Raw genomic sequence first — 21,499 nt, 5'->3', positions numbered from 1 at the left:
TAGTATTTTATCTTAACCATTCACTGATATTTTGCAGAATTTTAGCCATGGATCTTAAAAGGATATTATTGGAAGAAAAAAAGCCATAAATTTCCATCTCCTGGGAGGTCCCAAAACCCATCTTTTCCATGGGTTTCCACTTCCCATGAAGGATTCATTTGGTTCGTGGGAAGTGGAGGGGGGATGTGGCAATTCTTGGGAAGTGAAGAAGAGTTCTTTTGTTTGGTTGGAGTTTTAAAAGGAGAGAAAATGAAAAAAGCTTTTTCGATAGAAAGACACTTTTCATATTTCATGGGAAGTGAAAATCCATGGGAGAGATGGGTTTTGGGACTTCCCATAGAATGGAAACTAATGGCTCTTTTTTCTTTTTAAAAATATTTTTTTAAGATCTATGGCTGAAATTTTGCAAAATATTAACGAATGATTAAGATGAAATACTGAAAAGTGATACATGCCAAGACCTCTATTTTTTTCTCCTTACAAAATCAATATAATATAATATTAATATTATCTTAATATTAATATTAATATAATATAATATTTATTTTAATATATAATATAATATCTATAATATATTAATATTATTTTGATATTTATACTAATATAATATTTTTATTAATATTAATATAATATTTACATTAATATATTAAAATTATATAAATATAATATTATATTTATATCTATAATAATAAATTTGTTATATCAAAATATTAATATAATATTAATACATATATATTAGTATTATATTAATATAATAAATTATTATAATTTAATATTACATGATAATATAATATTGTTATATTTATATTAATATAATATAATATAATTATTTATATAAAGTTTGTGAGCAAAAATATATGATCTTATATTTATTAAGGGTATAATAGTTATTTTATATAGTTTTTCTAGGAAAGTGGATTCTCAATCAAACATAAGCCACTTTGTAATAACTATTTTCTCATGATCAACCAAACATATCAAAATCATATTCTCAGGAAGTAACTTTTCAGGAAGTTACTTCTTCAGAAGTTGATTCTTGGGAAGAAAAATTCTTCTCATGAACCAAACGAGTCCGAAATGTGGAAAGTGCCTTCCTATGGGAAGAATTTTTTTCATTCTCTTTCCTCTGAAAACTCCAACCAAAGAAGAGGACTCCTCTCCACTTCCCAAGAATTGTCTTTTTCTCCCTCCATTTCCCATGAACCAAATGAGTCCTAATAGTATTGTTCTTATTGCTTAGGGTAGTTAGGCCATCCAATCAAATAATCTACACTCTTTTACATGATCTGCACATCTTAAAACATGTGCTTGCATACCTTCTGACTATGGATCACACCACTGTCTTGTTGGTTGATGTTTGTATTTTTAGCATTTTTTTGATGCATAACCCCCAATAATAAATGCTTTTTAGGTTTTTGGCATTTCAGATGACTTACATTCTGATCACCATGAATCATCAATGTAGAAGCCCTCCATGAATTTTAAAAGAGGGAATAATCATACTTGTCAAACCTAGCAATGTAAAAGCAGTCAGTTTATCTATGTCTGTATGTTCAGATATTTGAGTTCTGTTGTTAGTTGACCATGAGAAATACTCATCTGCCTAGCAAAAGTACATTAGACAACTTTTTGCTCAGATGCACATACTATCAATATCTATTAGCACCTTGCTTTTCCTGGCGACCTCTTTTTTATCCCTTATTTGATCCAGAAAGCTGATAATCTGCTATTCCAAACTCAGATAGTGGAAGAGTGCGGGTGGCTGTTAGACTTCGACCTAAGAATGCTGAGGATTTTCCTTTTGATGCAGACTTCACTGATTGTGTCGAATTGCAGCCTGAGGTTTTCACTTTCCAGCCAATTATATTCTTGAAAATTTTGCAGCTTTTATGTTTTAAACAAATAAGGAAGTTGATATCCTTGATTACAAATATTTAGTCATTCTTCTGATACAACTCAAATAGCTGAATTGATTGTATTTTATATTGATTGTTTGAATTGGTTACTTGCAGCTGAACAGGCTGAAGTTGAGAAAAAATAATTGGAGTTCGGAGTCCTATAAATTTGATGAGGTTTTCACGGAAAGTGCTTCTCAAAGGCGTGTTTACGAAGCTGTTGCAAAACCTGTAGTGGAAGTAAGTGATGGAATCTATCAAAATACTTCTCTTTGCAACATACAACACATACACATAAAATAACATCAATTGATGCAGTGGATTTATTTGACACTAATTTGCAATCATGAGATGTATTATGGATTTATCTGGGTTAATGAGAAAAACTGTCTGAATTTACTATTCTGTGATTTTTTGCCCATTTTATTGGCTCAGTACCATGTTCTATAAATTTATTAAGTCAATCTGAGCTGCTCCTTTCTCCCTTCCCTCTCCTTCTTCTTCTCTCCCTCTCCCTCTCCCTCTCATCTTTCTTTATTTGTTAGGAGTCACATAAAAGAAGTGAATCTATGTATTGGATATGGTTTTTCTTTCATATGCACTAAGATATGAGCAAGTAAGTGCGGTCTGCTATCGACAATTTGTTGGGCTGATTTGAAGTAATGACCGTAGAGTCCTCATCAAGCCCTAAAATCGTGACATGCCTCTTTCTAACCTCTTTATATCTTTCACACCTCTTAAACAATCTGATTATATGTCAAGCACACCTGAAGAGGAAAATGGACTTTTCTCTCCTTCTTTCTCTTACCTTCTTGACCTCTCTTTTCCTCTTCCTCCCATTTCATTTCACCACATTTCAATTGGTACCAACTTAGGTCCTTGACCAAACAGCTACCTGGAAAGTATTATTTGGATTCCTTATATCTGTTTATGAAATTATATACAAATGCATAAAAAAATGTATGCATGTATGTAAATACATGAAAATTGATTCTCTATTCATATGATGGGGTTCTGCATTTTTTATCAATATTGTTTGTTGTTATTGCCTAAGCTTCTTAACAATGACAATTACATTACTAATGCAAAAGCTAAACTGTTTTCAGTATGGAATCAATTTCAACACTGCCAGTTATAATAACAGTAGTAGTAATAACAATAAGCTAACAACTTACTTCCACATATGTGGAATCAATTTTGTATTTATAGTTGCAGATTTGTATCCAAAGTAGTTTTATTAAGTAGTTGGATGCACATTAATATTATACTAATAATTTTTGTAACATTCTGTCATAATGTTTTAGAATTTTAATTTGGAAATGTGGCATTGCAATAGCTTTCAAGTCTTCACAATAGACTATTTCCAAGCTGAAACCACTTTCAATCATATTGAAAGATTTTTAGCATCTAAAATTGTGTATATATTCATGCATGCATGCATGCATATAGCCATCAACTTTAAAAATTAAAAAAATGGTCAACCTTAAAATTATTAAGTAAATACTTAGGAAAGCCTTGCAGCCTGAAAATTCCATGAAATACTTTGAAAAGTACCCATTTGAACATTATTTTACTTTATTTTTTGTGGACTCTGCGTAAATGAACTTAAACAACATTTAGGCAATGTGAATGACATTCTGGTGGTATAGGTTGGTAATGCTGATAGTTGTATTTCTGAATAAATAAAGAATACTTCCATAAACATTGTTTCGACAGTTGAAAATCTTGCAAGAATATTTCAAACTATAGTCCTAACTCCTAAGTTAATTGGGAAGGTTGGGTTTTATTGCATGCGGTTTTGGAAAAAAATGATGTTTTCAGTTCCCTTTTGAATGGCCATATTTTAAGACAATGGTTCATTAGAGGGTGCGAATTATTTTCTTACATAAGAAGTTACTTTGCATATATTATTTTCATACTGTTAGCTATGTGAATGGCCTTGTTGAATACTTGTTTTATTGTTATATATTTTATGCAGAGCATATTAGAAGGGTATAATGGGACAGTGATGGCTTACGGTCAAACAGGTACTGGAAAAACTTACACAGTTGGTCGACTCGGGAAAGATGACCCTTCAGAGCGTGGTATTATGGTCAGAGCATTGGAGGACATCATTGCCAATACCAATTCCAACTTTGATTCTGTGGCAGTTTCGTACTTGCAGGTGTGCTGATATTATCACTCTAGTTTGAGATTTTGTAGTTTTCTTGCTTTCCCTGGGTCCTTATGATACACTATATTGTATGGTGCAGCACATCACAAATAATTCTGCCATTGGCCCAAGTCCATTATTATCAACTATAATCACGGTTAAAGGATCACATTATATCTTTTCTGTTCAAAAGCTGCTGTAACATGTTTTGCTATTTTCTCTTGGGTTATTGGCATGAATACGCACAGGCTGATACTCAAGACATATGAATTTAGATTTAAGCTAAATCCTGATAATTCATCTAGTTCTATTTGCTCTATTATATTGGCTTTACATGTTCTACACATTTACTAATTTATTTCACTCATTAAGCTAAACCATCTGTGATAGCTTGATGCATCCCACAACTAAAATATAACATATCAACATCCTTAATTGATGACCTACCATGTCGATAATGTTTCTAAATAGCATGGGTCCAATCTTTCTCTCTGTCAACAGAAAGCTACATCTGAAAGGGACTCTAGAGCCTAGACAATAATACAATTAAGACTTGTGCAAAGATCTATCATATAAATTTATGGTAACAACTATCTTGAGAATCTTGTTTGATGATTGTAAGCCTGCAACATCCTTCCATCAACAGAACTACCATGCTCTGGATACCTGTACAACCTCTTGCTTGCAAAGTGTTCATTCATAAGCTATTCTAGAGAATGTACTAGCCAAACATGTGTATGGTGTATATTGTTATAACTGATTGGAAGCCAAAACACAACAAAATGCAATTTCCTTCATGCACTAATATTATAGAAGACATGCAGCCTATAGGTTCTCAGCTAGTATATAAACCATAAAAATATAGATGCATCATTCAACAAGAAGCTTTAATTCATATGAAAGAAAGTAGATATCATTTTTTTAATTAATAAAATAATCACTTATTTATTTCTTTATTTGAATAAATAACAATTTTATTCTTATTAAAGATGTTACCTTTATTGGTCACAGACCTACGTATGTATCCTGAAGGAGTACTGTTTTATCCACTACAGTTCCTTTAAATAATCCAAATCTTTCCTCACATTAGATAATTTCTAAGCACGAAATATTTCTTTGGATAATATCTTCCTATATAAAGTATTGTGTTGATAAATTTAATATACTTGTTGTGGACAGGCATTTTGTAAATCTATATGAAGTTTGCATATATTGTGCTCTGTAAATTGTGTTTTCATGCCTGCATTAGCTTTTTGGTACATTTCCTATGCTCAGGTATCCATCTTGATACATCAATGGTTGAAAGTTGTTTATTTACTGCCAAAATTTTAAAGAGATGTGTTGATTTTAAATCTTAAAATTTTAAAAAAATTAATTCACTGGCAAAAAGATTATGATCCTGAATTAAAAAACCCCCAACAAAGCACAGCCTAAATTTGACTAGAATTGAAAAAATGAGGATGGGCTATTTGGGATAAAGAGGTGGGCGGAATGCCACAAGAGGGGCAGCTGACTTCCTCCTAACTTTTCCTTCTCTTCTTTCCTTTTCCATACTCCTTTTTCCCTTTCATCTTTTCCGTCTTCAATATTGGTGCTTAAAGCTTAACCAGCAACCAGCCTTCCCCCCACCCCCCCTTGCATGCCAGTATTGTTTTGACATCCGACCAATTGGGGATAGCTTATAATACATTGGTGGACCTAGGGAAGAAATCAAACTAAGGTTACTTTCATTGTGTTGCAGAAAATAGGGCAGAAAAAGGTATTTTTTTGGTAATTGTAAAAATTTCAAGAAGGCAAAAAAGTGTGTTGTAGGTCTTTCGATGAGGTATAGGTCCAAAGAACAAGTTTTTAAAGAAAACACATCAATTTATAGGGGTTCTGGTACTCCTATTATGTTTATATAGAAAGAAAGAGCAAAGTGAGGTTTAGACGAGCAAAAACAGTGATGAAAGATAACAGAAAAGAGTTCAAAAAGAGAGATGTGAGAGATAGAGAGACATAAGAGAGGCTGAACTTGGCCCAAAAGAATCTTTTCTTCTTTTAATAAATCATGTAGAATGCCTCTAATGGTCAACCATAAGGCTTTTTGATTTACAAGTAAAATAGACTCCCAACAACCAAGAAACTAATCTCCAAAAACTTTCCTAGAGTAGAAAATTTGGAATCTCATGAACCCCTATACAGAAAGGCACCTAAAACAACCATAAATCAAACCATAATAACCCTATTATTTACCAAATACAACATAAGCTAAGGTAGGACTCTTTTAGACAAATCCTATTTAAAATAAGACTGCATAACCCACTCGGAGATTATCTAAATAAAGTTCTCAGAATCCAAGAAAATCGGAACTGAACTTTTTTTTAAAAAAAAATTCATTATCACCTTGCATGTCTGAAAAATAAAGAGGATGAGAGAACAACTTATACCTTTTCTCTTGGTCATCAGTGAATCCTTATGCCGCTTATACTCTTCTTTAACGAGTGAATTAAACAATTAATATTGGGAAAGAGTAAGAATTCACAAGATCTTTACACAAGGTCATCATTCAATGTGATTTATACCATCTTGACCCAAATAAAACTCTAGGGTCATGACCTGAGTTAGGTCGGAGCTCTAACCCATACCCAACCTGTCCAGTGTTTGGGTTAAAATTTTGATGCACACCCAAGCTGAACTGAAAGAACCTTGGCCCATAAACAAATGTAGTGTCTGCATGACCAAGACTAAAAAATCCTATGGTTGGCCATAAGAAGTGTATCTATGTGAGATGTTTTGAAGAAAAGAAAAGAAAATACGGATCATGGTTCAGTCCCTTTTCCTTTGAATGTAATTGTTTTCCTTTTTCTCTTATCTCTTCTTTAATTTCCTTTGCCTCATTCCTGTGTTTTTTTATATTTCTATGACATATTCAGATTGCTGCTTCTTTTAGTTTTAATTTTAGTCTTGGAAAAAGTAACTAATTGATTCAAGGAATTAGTTTCCTTTTTTCCTTCATATCATTTAATCCTTCTAACAAGGTTTCAAGAATCGATATCGAGGCCCGTACTGATTTCTGGTCGGTACCGTACCATACCGTGCCGATAATAAAAAATTTTTAAAAAAATCTCACCCAATGCCCCCCCCCCCCAAAAAAAAAAATTAAGCCAAACTGGACCGAACCGATGTCATACCGCACCGTACCGGACCAAACCACACGGTATTGGGCGGTTCGGGCCGATACCATACCGAACCCATCGGTGCGGTCTGGTTTAGGCCATTTTCCGAAAAATTGGTCTAAACTGAATTGGTTTTCCACCGATACGGTACGGTACAGTATGGTACAGGGTGTACCGGCCAGTTCGAGCCGGTGCGGAATACCATACCTTCTTATAATTACTTGATGATCTTCTGAGGGAAAATTTTAGTGATGTAATTTATCTTGATACTGCAATAGAAATCAGTGCTAAAAACCTCATTTTTCTCTTACAACTTCCAAGTCCGCTATTGAAAGTTAGTTGTTGTTCAGATAACCTTGTACCTCTTTTCTTAGGACCAATACGTCTTATAAAAAAACAAATGTTTTTATTCCTTATAATTTTTATAACCCCCAAATGATGCACACTGTATGTTGTTTCATGTAATAGAAAAACAAATTGATCTCTTCAGCCCAATCTAATTTCCCTAACTCTTATGTGGGGCCAGCTTACAAAATTATAGGGCTTCACAAAATATTTTTAGACTTTTCATATTCATTTTTACAAAATCCATCCATGTTAGCTTTGGTCTTCCTCTGGGGACTTTGTTGTAAATTCAAGTGCCACTTCTTGTCAGTAAGCATGAGATTATAATGAGATGAAGTGAGTGTAAGGAGATGACACAAGCACAAATAAACAATTTAAGAGCCAGAGATTTTTGGGAGGCAAAAATGATCTGACTGTCCCTATTTGGGGTGGTTCGGGTTGGAGACTTTTGAGTCTGGGTTGAACATTTTTGAGCTGGACTTTAGGTCAGGATGGGTTGGTGCTTTGACCGGACTTTTAAGTCATGAGAGTAGAGTGCTATTTGGGTCGAGATAAAGTTTGTTGATTCACGACCTTGGTAAAGATCTTTTGTGTGGTTGGTCTTCTCCCTAGTATTCATTTAATTTATCTTGGAAGTGAGATGCTAGGAATTGTAAGGATTGCACTAGAGAGGTCAGGTTGGGCCAGTCAAGGAATATGCCTTGCAGATTAACTATGTTACACGTCAAACAAGTCAAGTCAGCATGTGGATTGACCCATGGGTGGGTAATGGGTCGAAGGTCTTGGTCCAATGTAAGGCTTCCTATGTTGTCATCCTAACTTGACCCGCCCACAACCTAACCATACCTGATTCATTCATACTCCTATATAGACCAATACATTTTTGAGGTATGAGTTCGATGCAGTCTCCTTGATGAAAAGGTTGCCAAATTGCATTTGAGGCACACAAAATAGCTTAAACAGGATATTATCACTTTGACATGATATGTGCCATAACTAAGACCTTGAAGACTGCTCTCTCTGAAGATTAAATGAAAGAAGATGGAAGTGGATCAAGCATATAGAGAATAATAGACCATGTAGGATCATATATCCCATGCATGATGGTAACACAAATATAACTTGCATACTCATTATTATCCACTAGGATATATTGTATGCTTGCTGGAGTTGCACAGAGCATGTTTAAATTTTAAATTATATGCGTTCTTGTAGCATTTCTTGAGTACAAATGATCGGGTCTGTTGGCCAACTTGAACCAGGGGAAACAAAACATTGCTCCATGAATAACTGGATATGATACTTCTGGGGTTTCCTTTGAATTTCTTGATGCTTATTAACATTTCCAATTTGTGCTCTTTAATTTTTTCTCCCACTCTTTCCAATTATCCAGATCTTGTAAGCTACCATTCTGAAAAATAATGCTTATAGGAGATGATTTAATAGAAGTTAGAAGGCTTCTAGTGGTTTAAGTGCCACTTCCGAAATAATTCCTTTACACCTTGGACTGAGGGAGTCTAGAAGATGAATATTATTTCATTTCTCTTACCTGAGCTTGCTAGATTGTCCTTACATTAATTGTCTTATTCCAGTTCCAGACATGTTTGTCAACAATAAGTGGTTTATTCTTGTTCATTGTTGTTTTAGTTGTATCTAGAATCAGTACAAGATCTGCTGGCACCTGAAAAGACCAATATTCCAATTGTTGAGGATCCAAAAACTGGTGAGGTATCCTTGCCTGGTGCTTCTTTAGTTGAAATACGAGATCTTGACCATTCTCTGGAGCTGCTGCAAATTGGTGAAGCCAACCGCTATGCTGCAAATACTAAACTAAATACTGAATCATCTCGAAGTCATGCTATTCTTGTGGTGGGTGTACCTTAAGTTGCTGGCTGTTTTTATTTTGTTTGATTAAATTATGGTTATTCTATCATGACATTTTTAGAGAATCCACATTATTGATTACTTCATTATATCTGGACATGTATATAGGTTCATGTCCGTAGATCTTTGAAGAAGAAAGAAGAAAATGATGCCTCCTCTCTGGCTAGTGCTTTGAATGGTGATTTACCATCTTTCTCCATGCCAATTGTTCAAAAAAGCAAGTTGCTTGTTGTTGATCTTGCAGGATCAGAAAGAATAGACAAATCTGGTATGCTTCTATTGTCATGCCATTATATCCCAGAAAATTATCATCTATTACATTTTACACTGCCAAATTACAAGAGGTACCATATCTATTGAATGTGAATGTTAATTACTGTTTCCTTCTCGCACTACCCTTCTCTGGATAAAACCTAGGTTATTTAGGAAATTCCTTGTTACATAAACCAGAACCTTAACGTTAACTGACAATCTCTATTGCATCTAAGGAGTTTTCCTCAAGGATTTAGGCATTAGTCATTAAATTTGAGAAAATTTATGGACCAGCTGTCAACATGAATTCAACCATCTAAATTAGTTTGGACTTTGGAAACCTAACCAAGGCAACTTGGCTAAAAGAAGGGCATCTTTGAAAATAAAAGCTGGAAGGTGTATGATCTAAGTTTCTCTCTTACAAATGAGAAAAGATATATTATGTAGGTTCTTAGCCCATAATCCAAATGCTTACTATTTTTTTGTTATGCACAGTTTTTTAAAAGGTATTATGCATATCCTTTTGCAGAGAATGATGCAAAAATTTGAGGAATAAAGTGTGGCTGATGTATTGGGTCATGTTGATAATTTTTCATGTCATGCTAGGATCAACTATTATCAGTTCACACATGCACATATTTTGGACAACTTGATGCAAATGCAAGCAGTCTCCAATATATATTATATGCATGTATGTATACATATATTTGTTCATAGGTATTTTACAATTTCTAGATCATATCCAACGGTTAACATTTTCATTTTGTAACCCCATCTATATTTGGCTATGTGTAAACTATTAGTTTTTTATTGTCCGTCTATTATAACTCTACTGATTATATACATGCATAACTACATATTTACATACATGCATGATGCATGCATATACATTATCTGTATATGGTAAAACATATTTGCATAAAAATATATTGATGATTACATTTTTTTCAAGTGTAGAGGCTTGAATTTGGGTTGTTGGCTTGGGAAAACTGAGAAAACTTAAGGAAACATGAAAAGGGTTGTGAGGAAAAATTTCAAAACCTTGCTTCCCAATTACACCTGGATTAGAAACTCCAAGGACCTCATATATTCAACTTGAAATAGATGGGTTAAGTTGCTAATTGGAATATTTATGTAGTACACAATTTCCTACATGTATGAAGTGAGAAAATTGGCGTGAAGATCCAAGATATGTTGTTGATAAGATAATAACCCTTATTTTTGAAATTATTTCTTCAGATTTGTTGAAATTTATTGGTTTGATGGTTGTAAATACTGGAATCCACAATCCTTTTACCAGTTTACTCTATCATTGCATTTTCTTAACACCAGTGATAAAAATTTGCAGGCAGTGAAGGTCACATGCTTGAAGAGGCTAAGTTTATTAATCTCTCACTCACATCTCTTGGAAAATGTATTAATGCATTAGCTGAGAACGGTCCTCATATACCAACAAGAGACTCCAAGCTCACAAGGCTGCTTCGTGATTCATTTGGAGGTGTTCCTATTAAACTTGTTTGTCATTTCCAGATTGTCTTGATGCTTTGCTTGTCACTATATTGTAATATTTTAAAGGGCTTTTAGTTGAGTTTTGTGGTATGAATATTTTGCCTTTAATTTTCATCTATCAAATTGCTGCTTGTACTTGTTCAGCATTGTGTTTGCAGTTTGCAGCTTGCTAGTGAAAAACATATGAAGCATGGACATGGATATGAGATATGGATATAAAAGATACAAATACATCATTATTATAAAGTTTGAAAAATATGATATGATACAGCCATTATATTACAGCACATAATTATGTATTCCAAGGTTCACAATCTTGGAACTGGACCTCATATTGGCATCTGGATATAATGTCAGTATGCCTGATATGCATCAAGGCTCACCGGAACAGCATACAATAATACATTCTTTAAGTGTGCATAAAATGCAGCCATTGAATATAATGAGTTTTGATAGAAACATAGTCCATATTCCATACAACAATATCAAAGTTCACAACATCTAAAGGGCATCAATATCGCAACATCTAAAGTAAACTATCCATCATATCCGTTATCAAAATGTAAACATTTATCAAAAAGAAAAGCCTTTCCTTTCATCCTTGGAGCATCAGATAAGTAACTTGTTCTCTCCTTGGGAGTATCCAGCCTGTTATATTCCAAAGAGCCTCTCTTTTATATCCAAAAAGAGGATACTTAAAATAAGTATCCAACAATATTCCTGGCCATGTTTAACAAGTTTCGGTATCCTCTATGTTGTAGATAAAAAGCACTGCATTCAATTTGGATTATGCATATATGTTAGGCTAAAAAAATTAGCTGTCCATCTATTTCCTGTTTATTTAAACTATTTTATGGTAGCTCTTGTTTACATTGTTGAAAGTGGAATATGTGACACTGATTGAATAGAATTAAGATATTAACTGTTGCCTAATTGTTTACATTTTTGTTTGTCTTCCAATCATGCCAATGAATCTTTTTAAGGATCTCTTATTTATCTCTTTGTTGTTCAGGCACTGCAAGGACATCTCTTATTATAACAATTGGTCCATCTGCACGACATTATTCTGAAACAGCAAGCACAATCATGTTTGGACAGAGGGTCAGTACTATTGAGAAATTTGATGGGAATTTTCTTTCTAAACATGTTTAAGTTCTGGATAATTTGATGAGAAGTTGCTCCTATATTCTTTCCTTTCCAGGGCCTGTTTGGATATTCCTGCACAAATATTCTGCAGGAATTGGGCTTGCTGGCTTGCCCAGCCCAAATCTTCTAAGGGTCTCTCCAAGTTCCCACCTAAATCCCAGCCTATGGGCCTGTTGGCCTGCAGGAAGCAAAAAAAGACCTATGAACATCTTTTATCTCTTCCCATTGGATTTGAGCTAGGAGGTGTTTGGTTAACATGAATCATGCTTGGATGGATGGTCCATTCATGAATCTAGTAGGGAATTCAGCTCAGTCCTGCTGGATTACCCCAACAGGCCCTCAGAGTTACTAATTTTCCTTTCACCCCCGAAGCTTTTCTATTTCAAAAATCCATTTTACTTGCTATGTCTCAAATTTCATTCTTAGGCAAGATGGCAGGAAAGTTATGTTGGTACTTGCTATGACAAGTTGCATCTTTTCTGGTCCAAGAAATTAAGGTACTGGATCATGTCGCCTGGCACAAACTTTGCCAGGCGCAGGCTTACACCCAAGCATGGGCTGGTGCCACCATGCTAGGAGTGCCTGCTTATATCAGTTCATGCTGTACTATGGCTCAACATTTTAGATGTCTGGTTGTTTTTTTTTTTTTAAGGATATATTTTTTTAATTTTTTTCTATGGTGGTGAATGTACTTGCATCAGCCATTGGCCAGGTTGTGCTGTTCCAGAAGCATTGAAATCCTTCTTTGGTCCATCTATTATATTTATATTTTTAATTTTAGATTGTAGAGAAAACCTAGAAGCCTCCAAATAAGTTGGCCAAGTTAAAGAGAAGTTTCATTTGTTAGATTGGTTGATGGTAATCTTCACTGTTTTGAGGAAAAAGTAAATTCCAATTTTAAGAACTCATCTTGATTCACAAAATTCGTTTTACTGACATACTCTTCCAAAATCATACTGCCATTTTGATTAATTTTGTTGAAAGCATCTGAAATCCAATCCTTTTTGTCCCTGATAAAATACTCTTTCTCGTATTCAGAATTTCACTCTTTCTTGTATTCGGAACTTCACTGAGATACCAATTTCAGGCTTTTAGTCTGTTCTCTTGTGTTTCAGTTTATTATCCTATTTATCTTAGCTAGTACCCAGTCTTTGATCTCCCTTATTTGGGATTATGATGGAATAGAAGAATTTTTTCCTGTTTTTCACAAGAGTCAACCAGCTGTTAGACAGCAAGTTCATATTCCCATTTTTCATGGTGTAGTGTGTGTTTTTGTTTTCAATTTGCACTATCTTTAGCTGAAGTTTTGTAAATATGTATAAAATTAGTTCATCTATCTATTATTTTTTTTGCTGGACTATCTTTTGAAGTTTTAATAATTCCAGGCAATGAAAATAGTAAACACGATCAAGTTAAAGGAGGAAGTTGATTATGAGAGTCTATGTCGGAGGCTTGAGTACCAAATAGATTATCTTACATCAGATATGGACAGACAACAAAAACTTAGAGATACTGAGAAAGAGCAAATGGAGAAAAAATTGAAAGCGTATGAAGTGTCCTTAACTGATGCAGAAAAGAAATTGGTTGTAAAGTCTGAGGTAACCTCTAGCTTTTCTACTCGAATTTGCAGAAAGTTCCCTACTGCTTTGTAACTGGTTTTGGTTCTGTACAATAAATCAAGTGTTTTAGGTTTTAAGTTTCTCTTTTATCTTGCTCTGTCACCCTTGTTCTATTTTGCTAAATTTTACCATATGTGTTCTTTCATTCTTATGCTGTTGCTTTCTTTCTATCCCTCATATTTTTTGCTAAAGGACCATTGAACTAAATTAATTATAACAGCTATGTTTTTGTAATTGCATCTCAAAATCCAGGATCCAACTTTTCATGCCGTTGTTGAGATTTTGTTATTTGTCATATTGTGTTCTTTCTTGTTGAACTTTTTAACCAGTTCAGCTTTGCTTTGTTTATTTTGGCAGGATTTTGAGAAAGAAAAAATCCATCTAGAGTTAAAGATCAAAAGTTTATTGGAGGAACTAAACACTCAGAAGGGTGAAAACAATCATTTGTTTGAAGAAGTTGTTCGTCTTGAAACATGTTTGAAGCAGAGCAAGGTAGTTTTGACTGTTCATGTATTGATTTTTTTTCTAAAAATTTCTTAATTTTACAGATCATGATAGATTCACCCAATATTTGCATAACAAAAGAGACGTCTTTTTTTTCAACATACCCAGGCTTGATAGCAAAAACTCATATTTAAGCATCATGTGTTTGGAGTTGAATCAAAATGGTCAGAGTAACATAAGCTCTTAGCCTTGGGGACAAAGGCATCCACTTCCTTGGTCTTCTCACAGTAAATCTTGGCACATTATATGCTCAAAAAATTTTAACTAGATTGTAACCCAAAAAAAGAATTTTAATAGAACTTACAACTGCTAATAGAAATAAGTCTGGAGTACCTGGAGTCAGGAACAAATGTAAACACATCCGCTTCGTCAATGGTCTCTCACTAAAAATCGTGCTACATTATTTTCTCAAAGAATTTTACTTATAAGTTACAACTGGCAACAGGAATAAGCCTAGGGCTCGTGGAGATGGGAACAATTGCTTTGCAAGTCACTCCACTAACAACCCAGCTCTCATGAATATCAAATCTTTTTTCACTTTTTTGGTTGGTCAGTCCATAGAATAGTAGCCATTGTCAAATTTAGAGCACATAATCCAACTTTCCCTCATGTTTCCGTTGAGAATGACAATTATCTTAAGAGCATAAAATGAAACAAAGCTTTGAAATGTTGATTTTGGTGGGAACAAATGAGTTACAATTTTGGTAATCTTGGTGGTTTGGACTCCTATTAAACATATTTGATTGGAAATTTAAGAAGTCAGTAGAAGTCAATGAACAATCATAATTTAGAGTTAAAAATTTGTGTAAATGAAGAAAATAAGTTAGACATATGTTAAAGTCCATTTTTGACCTTAAGATGGATTATTTTGATGAATTCACATTGAGATTTGACAGTCGAGACAACAAGAAAAGAAAGAAAAACTGTAAGAAAGGATCGCTTATGGTGCCCATGATCGTTTGGGATGGTAAACTTTTCTTGGTGTACTATGCCCATTTTATGCACATGATATGCAATTGGGACTCTAAGATATGCTACTTTATTCTTTTTCTTTGTTTGAGTTAAACATTTACCAAACTATACTGCTTCGTATTAATGAGTAGACATATTCTAAATGTAGCCTAGAAATATAACATTACAAATCTTCCTACATCCATGTTCACTGCTACTAAACATGTGTTGTTGGGCCCTGTGATTCAAATTTCTGAATATACCCTTACTATGGAAACAACCCTAGGGCCATTTGGTTTGGGGTAATTTGGCATGGGAAAATAAATCCCATGTCAGATTACATGTTTGATATAAAAAGTGGATGAGAGAGATGGTAAAATAAATGATGAGTCCCATATCTATTTTCATATGAGAGAAGGTAAAACAAATACCACCAGGAGGGTATTTGTTTTCCTATGCTGGATTATTGAGTAGAGGTAATCTGAAAATAGCTTTTCTTGATAGAAATGCCCTCACTTATATTATGTCAATATTATATTAATATTATATTAATTATATATTTTAATATATTATATTTATAAATAATATTATATTTAATATATTAATATATTTATTAGTAAATTCTAATTATTCATAAAAGATTAACAAATATTTATTAATTATCAATAATATAATGTAGGATTTATTAGTAATCAACACATTTATTTTATAGACCAGAACATACTAAAATTTAAGAAATATATTTTCTAATATACATTTAATTAACTTAAAAATATAATGCATGTAAATATTTGAAAATTTAAAAAGGTTATTGCTTGAATTGTTTATTCAATGGTACCATTGAAACTTTGGCAATATTTCCATATAAGATTACCTCTAATCAAACATAGTTATCTTTTTTTGATGCCATTTTTCTGAGTAATTTTTCCACGAACCAAATATAATAAAATTTATTTTTCCTCACAATCATTTTTCCAGATAAATGATTCCCAAGAAATATTAAATTACGCTGTAAGTTGACACACCCCGACCAAACAGACCCTTAAGGTTTAGGACTTTAAGACAACGCATGAGCTTCAAAATGGTTGTGATGTTTGGAAAGCAGAAAGGAAACCCTAGATTCATATGTTAAATTCAAGATGCATCATAAGATTTCTTACAACTATAGATTTTAAAACTGGTCGAGGTTAGAATTGCAGAGCAAGATACTTGAAAATAGGTAACAGACTCAAAAGGAAAGAAATTTTTAAATTTAAAGGTGAGGAAGATTGTCTTTTTAAAAGAAACTGTAGGGTTTTTTTTTGGTTATGACATAAGATTTTAAGTTTCAAAACAACATATAAGCTGAAATTAACTAGAAGGTTAAAAAGTGCAAAACAAAATGTAAATGCATGATATGGTGAAGAGTTAGGTAGATCGCATACCACAAAAGCCTATAGAATCCTTGTCCAAAACCTCCTCTCTCTTTCTGAATGACCCAACCGGTCATTCCATATCCTTCTTGGTTTACCCTCTGCATTTTCCTATTGTGCATGTAGGTTAGTTGGCTAGGTTGATTCACTGTAACTCTATAGGCAGGTAGTCAGACAGGCAACTCTCTGGCTTAAGTGCAAAATTCAGATTTTTTTTTTCCCTCTCCAGATCAGGTCAAAATAGTGACTTTCAAATGTTAAGGCATTTATCAGATTTGAAAGAATATAAATTTTATTTTACCCTGACATTCCGAGAAACCAAATATCTAGTAAAAAGAACTCATGTATTGGTTTTCAAAACATCTTCATCGAATATTATGTTAACCATTGCTCAATACTTTCACTGAAACATTCATATTTTGATACCATACCCGCACATATACATAAATTGTCCCTTTAACATGTTATTACATGTGCAATTCATAGTTCATTTAATTTGTTATATAACCATTAACAACTAACTCTACATATTAAGTGGAACTGTATTATTTAGATTCATGATAAAAACTACATGGGTATATAAAACAATACATACACATTAAAAACATAGTTTTGGTGCAAATAATGTTGTGCAATGGTAAGCACATATATTGATAGCACTGTTGGAAGGTTGCATACTGCAAATTACTTTGCAGTGTATTTTTCATTTTATAATAATTGTGTCCAATCTGTTTATTGGACCTTAAAATCCTTGTAAGACAAAAGGAGTATTAATGTTGAACTGCTTTAGAGCATCTTTCATGGTGTGTAGGTTTGTTCAGTATCAAGACAGCACCCGGCTTGCCTCCTTCCTCCTCGGTGCCTCCTTCCTCTCTGACAATGACCTGACTCGCCCCCCTTTCCTCTTGTTCTTTGTTCCCATTTGCCCCCTCCCATCTCCTTTGCCAGCAATGGAGCTACTCCTCTCCAACCCAATCCAAATTGGATAACCTCAGGAAAGTCAAGCAAGACTGGTTGATTCCTCTCGTCTGTTCTAGAGAAAGAAAGTGATTGGAGAGGAAGGACTTGGCTAAGCTAGGGCTCTAGTGAGAGGATGGGGGAAGGGTGGAGGAGGGGATGGGGCCTGGGGTCAGCTTAGGTAGTAAGGAGAGAGTATGTTGAAATTTAGATGGTCGACTTTAATGTCTTTTTAATTTAGTTCAAATATTTAGAATTTATTTTATTCATTTAATTTAATTATGGATGACTTGAAATAGTCTGAACTTGAGCAGGTTGAGTTCAGTTTTCCATGATCCCGCCTAATGAATTTTGGGTCATGTATGGGTTAGGCAGGTTTTGACCCAATCCAAATTTGACCTAATGCACCACACCTAAATTGGACCCCTACTCCCAAGTGGTCCTGCATTATATCACACGTGAGAAAAAAAATGATGCCTATGGTATGACATCATTCATGCAGTGGCATGTTGTGTTTGATGGGAATTAGGATGGTATATAATGCTTGCACAGATCCTTCTCTACCTGTGTTTTTGTTCCCATAACTACCCTGCACATGAAAGTTGTATCCTGGCTGGCCACACCTCAAACGAATTAGGTGAACACAAAATTCAGAAAGTTGGTAAATGATGCTACTTTCTCTTGTTCCCTGATTTCTGTAGTGTTACACTGTGCACAACTGCACATCATGTTTATTTTTTGGGATTTTCCATTTTTATGGCATTTATTTTTTTTTCCTCCCAACATATAGCTCTAAATACTTAATGAGTGAAATATATGTGCATTTGTAGATATGTTGTTGCTTTTATTTTAGCTCTTAGAGTTGTACATCTAATGCTAGTTTTTGTTGTTAGTAGCAGCACCAGCTTGAAAATTCTACATATCAGAAGATACTTGCAGACACTACTCAGATGTATGAGAAAAAAATAACAGAACTGCTTAAACATCTAGAAGATAAAAACTCTCATTATTCAACCTTAGAAGCCCAGATGACCGAAATGCAGCAGCAACTGAACGATAACCAGAAATTACTCCAGGTAAAATTAGAAACGATAGACAAGGTCACTTCAGTCATGTTTTTCCTGGTTTTACTCATTTTGAGTATTTGACTATCAAAATTTTTTGGATATTAAGATTTTGCACTCTTATTGCTGTGGGGAAGTTTTTGATTCATCTTTCTTTGTATATTTTAGAGTTTTATTAGGATATAGTGTACTTTTATTTTGACTCAACTAGTCATTGCAGTTTCACATTCTGTTGCAAAAATCCTTGGGACATTGAACTAATATTTGCATATGTGGTAGGGATTTTACTAATTTTCTGATCAATAGTCTGTAATCTGTTAAGTTTTTCTATATGCATCTGTAAGCTACTCCACCCCTTTCTTTAACACCTCATTTTTTGGCTTCATTTGGCATCCGTGACATGCTTCTTGTTGGACTTTGTGTCATAACTGTACCTGTGTGTAAAACTGTTATTTGTTTATTTTTTTTGTTGGTTAATGATTGTGTTTGAGTTTATTTATCTTCATTAGTTCTACTAATTTTGCTTGTGAGCATGTATGTGATTGTCTACCAGCATGTTGATTCATAGGCTTATGGTTGATGATCATTTCTGTCTTGATTCATGACAAGGACCAATTTGTGGTTTTTATGAGGATCAATGTGTCTAGCAATAAATTCAAATGAAGGGAATACGAGTTATGTTTGAACATGTTTTACATACATATTATGTATATGGTGTTGAACATAGGTAATTTTGACGTTCTTGTAAATTTGTCATTAGCCATCTATTAGCCAATAATATATACATGAATGATTTTTATCTCATGATAATTTGATATGGTGGATGCAACCAATAACAAAGCTTTGTATTCTGATTCCAGTTAAATATTATAATGCTTGTTGGTTATGATTATCAAAAATCTTTTGAATGTTCATCCTGCGTCCAAATGGAGAACTAGGTACTCTATTGATCTAGTTAGTAGTAATTGATTATATCTTTTGTAGTCTAAAATTGAGTAATACCTTGTCCGGTCTCATACAATAATGTGTAAATATTTGTATCACAAAATTGGGAGACTAGTACTTCCCATCAAATTGATACTAATTATCTCATCTGGCTTCTCAAAACTAGGGTTAGAAGCAAAAGTGAGCAAAACTCCTCTAATGAAAAATTTGACAATACAATCTGATCTTAGAAGATTATTGAATATTGTAGAGAAATTGGAGAATTTTCTGGATTATATATAAGAAAAATTAAACTTTTGATAGGTTATAGCATAGAACAATATAATTATTTGAATCTCTGCTGCCCCCACTTTGAAACATGAACTAAATGAAAAATTTTCCACAGTTCACTTGCTGAGAGACTACAACCATTGTGTAAACATGTAGTCCATGTTTTAAAAGAACTTTGAGGCTGAAAAAGCTTCTACTCAATCTTAGTCATAAGAAAAGTCCCTAAGGCATCTAACCTGAGGTCATGTTAAATCATATGCTTTAGTAAGACGTGAAGCGCATATGACACTGATTTCTTTGCTGACAAAGAAGGTGAAGAGGGAGGAATAATGATGCTTAGGCATAAGATGTTGTCTGTAGGTGTGTATTAAACATATGATTTATTCTAGTTTGGTTTTGGCTATAACTGCATGGAAACTCAACCAGAAACCAAATCAGTCTCATATAAATGATCCAATCCAGACTCAGCCTGCGTCTGGGTTTAGCTTTTCCAACTATTTTTCGACTATTAATTGGGTAGAGTCAAAATGTGTTGTCAAAATGTCTGAATATCCCTAGCTGTCCTAGTAGTGTGCGACAAGGGTCTACGATGTTGTCCAAACTAGGATAAAAATTGATGTCTAGAGCTCATGCACTTCTTTCCAAGGTCTGTAAAATCGGTATTGGGAACCATACTGGTATATTACCAGTTTGGTCTAGTACAGTACATACCCTATACAGAGACATGCTTCCAAAACCTTTTGTCGCTCCCAGCCATGGTATCACCCTAACCAGGTGGTATGTCGTGGTTCTGCTCATTTTGTATCAGTACAGACTGATTTCGCTCATATACTGTCTAAAACTTGGTACCATACCAGTACTGTACATTGGTACAGGTTAGTATGGTATGCCTTCCTTCTGAATGGTTTTTCTTTTGCATACTTTGGCCATGGTTTGTCATTGTCTTCATCTTCCATGCTCATCATCTATTTCCAATTTCCTTCTTGTAAATGATTCCTTAAATAGTGTCCCTGAAAAAATTTCAGATTAAAGAAAAAGTGATTGATGAGCTCCAACAGGAGATGTCAAAGCTGAACAAAGAGGCTGAAAGTAAAATTCAGTCCCTAGAAGCACAAAAAAATGAACTCTTGCTCAGAAAGGTATGATCAGTATGACCTAAGTGTAAATATTGACAATTTAAAGATCTTCTACAGGAGCTTCCATATCATATCTGCCAAAAATCATTTCTCCCTTAATATCTTGAATCGTTGAACTTTTGTTCTTTTATGCAGGAATCATTAAATAAAGAGCTTAAAGCTCTGCAAGAAAAACTGTTATATGAAGAAATGCAAAGACGGACTCTTGAAGATGACATTGTCAAATCGAAAAATGCTTTGAATGATCACAGTACTGAACTTGAGGTAACTGGCATTGATCAGTGTAACGGTTAATACTCA

General features: G+C 33.9%; 1 protein-coding gene across 3 annotated transcripts in view; it reads left to right on the top strand.

The window, feature by feature from the left end:
- LOC105061134 (kinesin-like protein KIN-UA) overlaps positions 1-21,499 on the top strand; it is a 49,517-nt gene that overhangs the window by 5,971 nt on the left and 22,047 nt on the right. For 2 of the 3 annotated variants that reach the window (XM_029260720.2, XM_010945099.4), the window contains exons 2-13: positions 1,742-1,842; positions 2,013-2,135; positions 3,874-4,059; positions 9,198-9,419; positions 9,543-9,702; positions 11,035-11,184; positions 12,208-12,296; positions 13,727-13,939; positions 14,318-14,452; positions 18,681-18,860; positions 21,089-21,202; positions 21,335-21,463. In XM_029260720.2, the coding sequence (XP_029116553.1) occupies positions 1,742-1,842; positions 2,013-2,135; positions 3,874-4,059; positions 9,198-9,419; positions 9,543-9,702; positions 11,035-11,184; positions 12,208-12,296; positions 13,727-13,939; positions 14,318-14,452; positions 18,681-18,860; positions 21,089-21,202; positions 21,335-21,463 (1,802 nt within the window). The remainder of the gene's footprint in view (positions 1-1,741; positions 1,843-2,012; positions 2,136-3,873; positions 4,060-9,197; positions 9,420-9,542; positions 9,703-11,034; positions 11,185-12,207; positions 12,297-13,726; positions 13,940-14,317; positions 14,453-18,680; positions 18,861-21,088; positions 21,203-21,334; positions 21,464-21,499) is intronic. The other variant, XM_029260721.2, reaches the window with a different exon arrangement.

The sequence above is a fragment of the Elaeis guineensis genome, chromosome 11 (assembly GCF_000442705.2).
Source record: "Elaeis guineensis isolate ETL-2024a chromosome 11, EG11, whole genome shotgun sequence".
Lineage (NCBI taxonomy): Eukaryota > Viridiplantae > Streptophyta > Magnoliopsida > Arecales > Arecaceae > Elaeis > Elaeis guineensis.
Note: the sequence above shows the minus strand (reverse complement) of the source record. Positions and strands in the feature narration are given on the sequence as shown.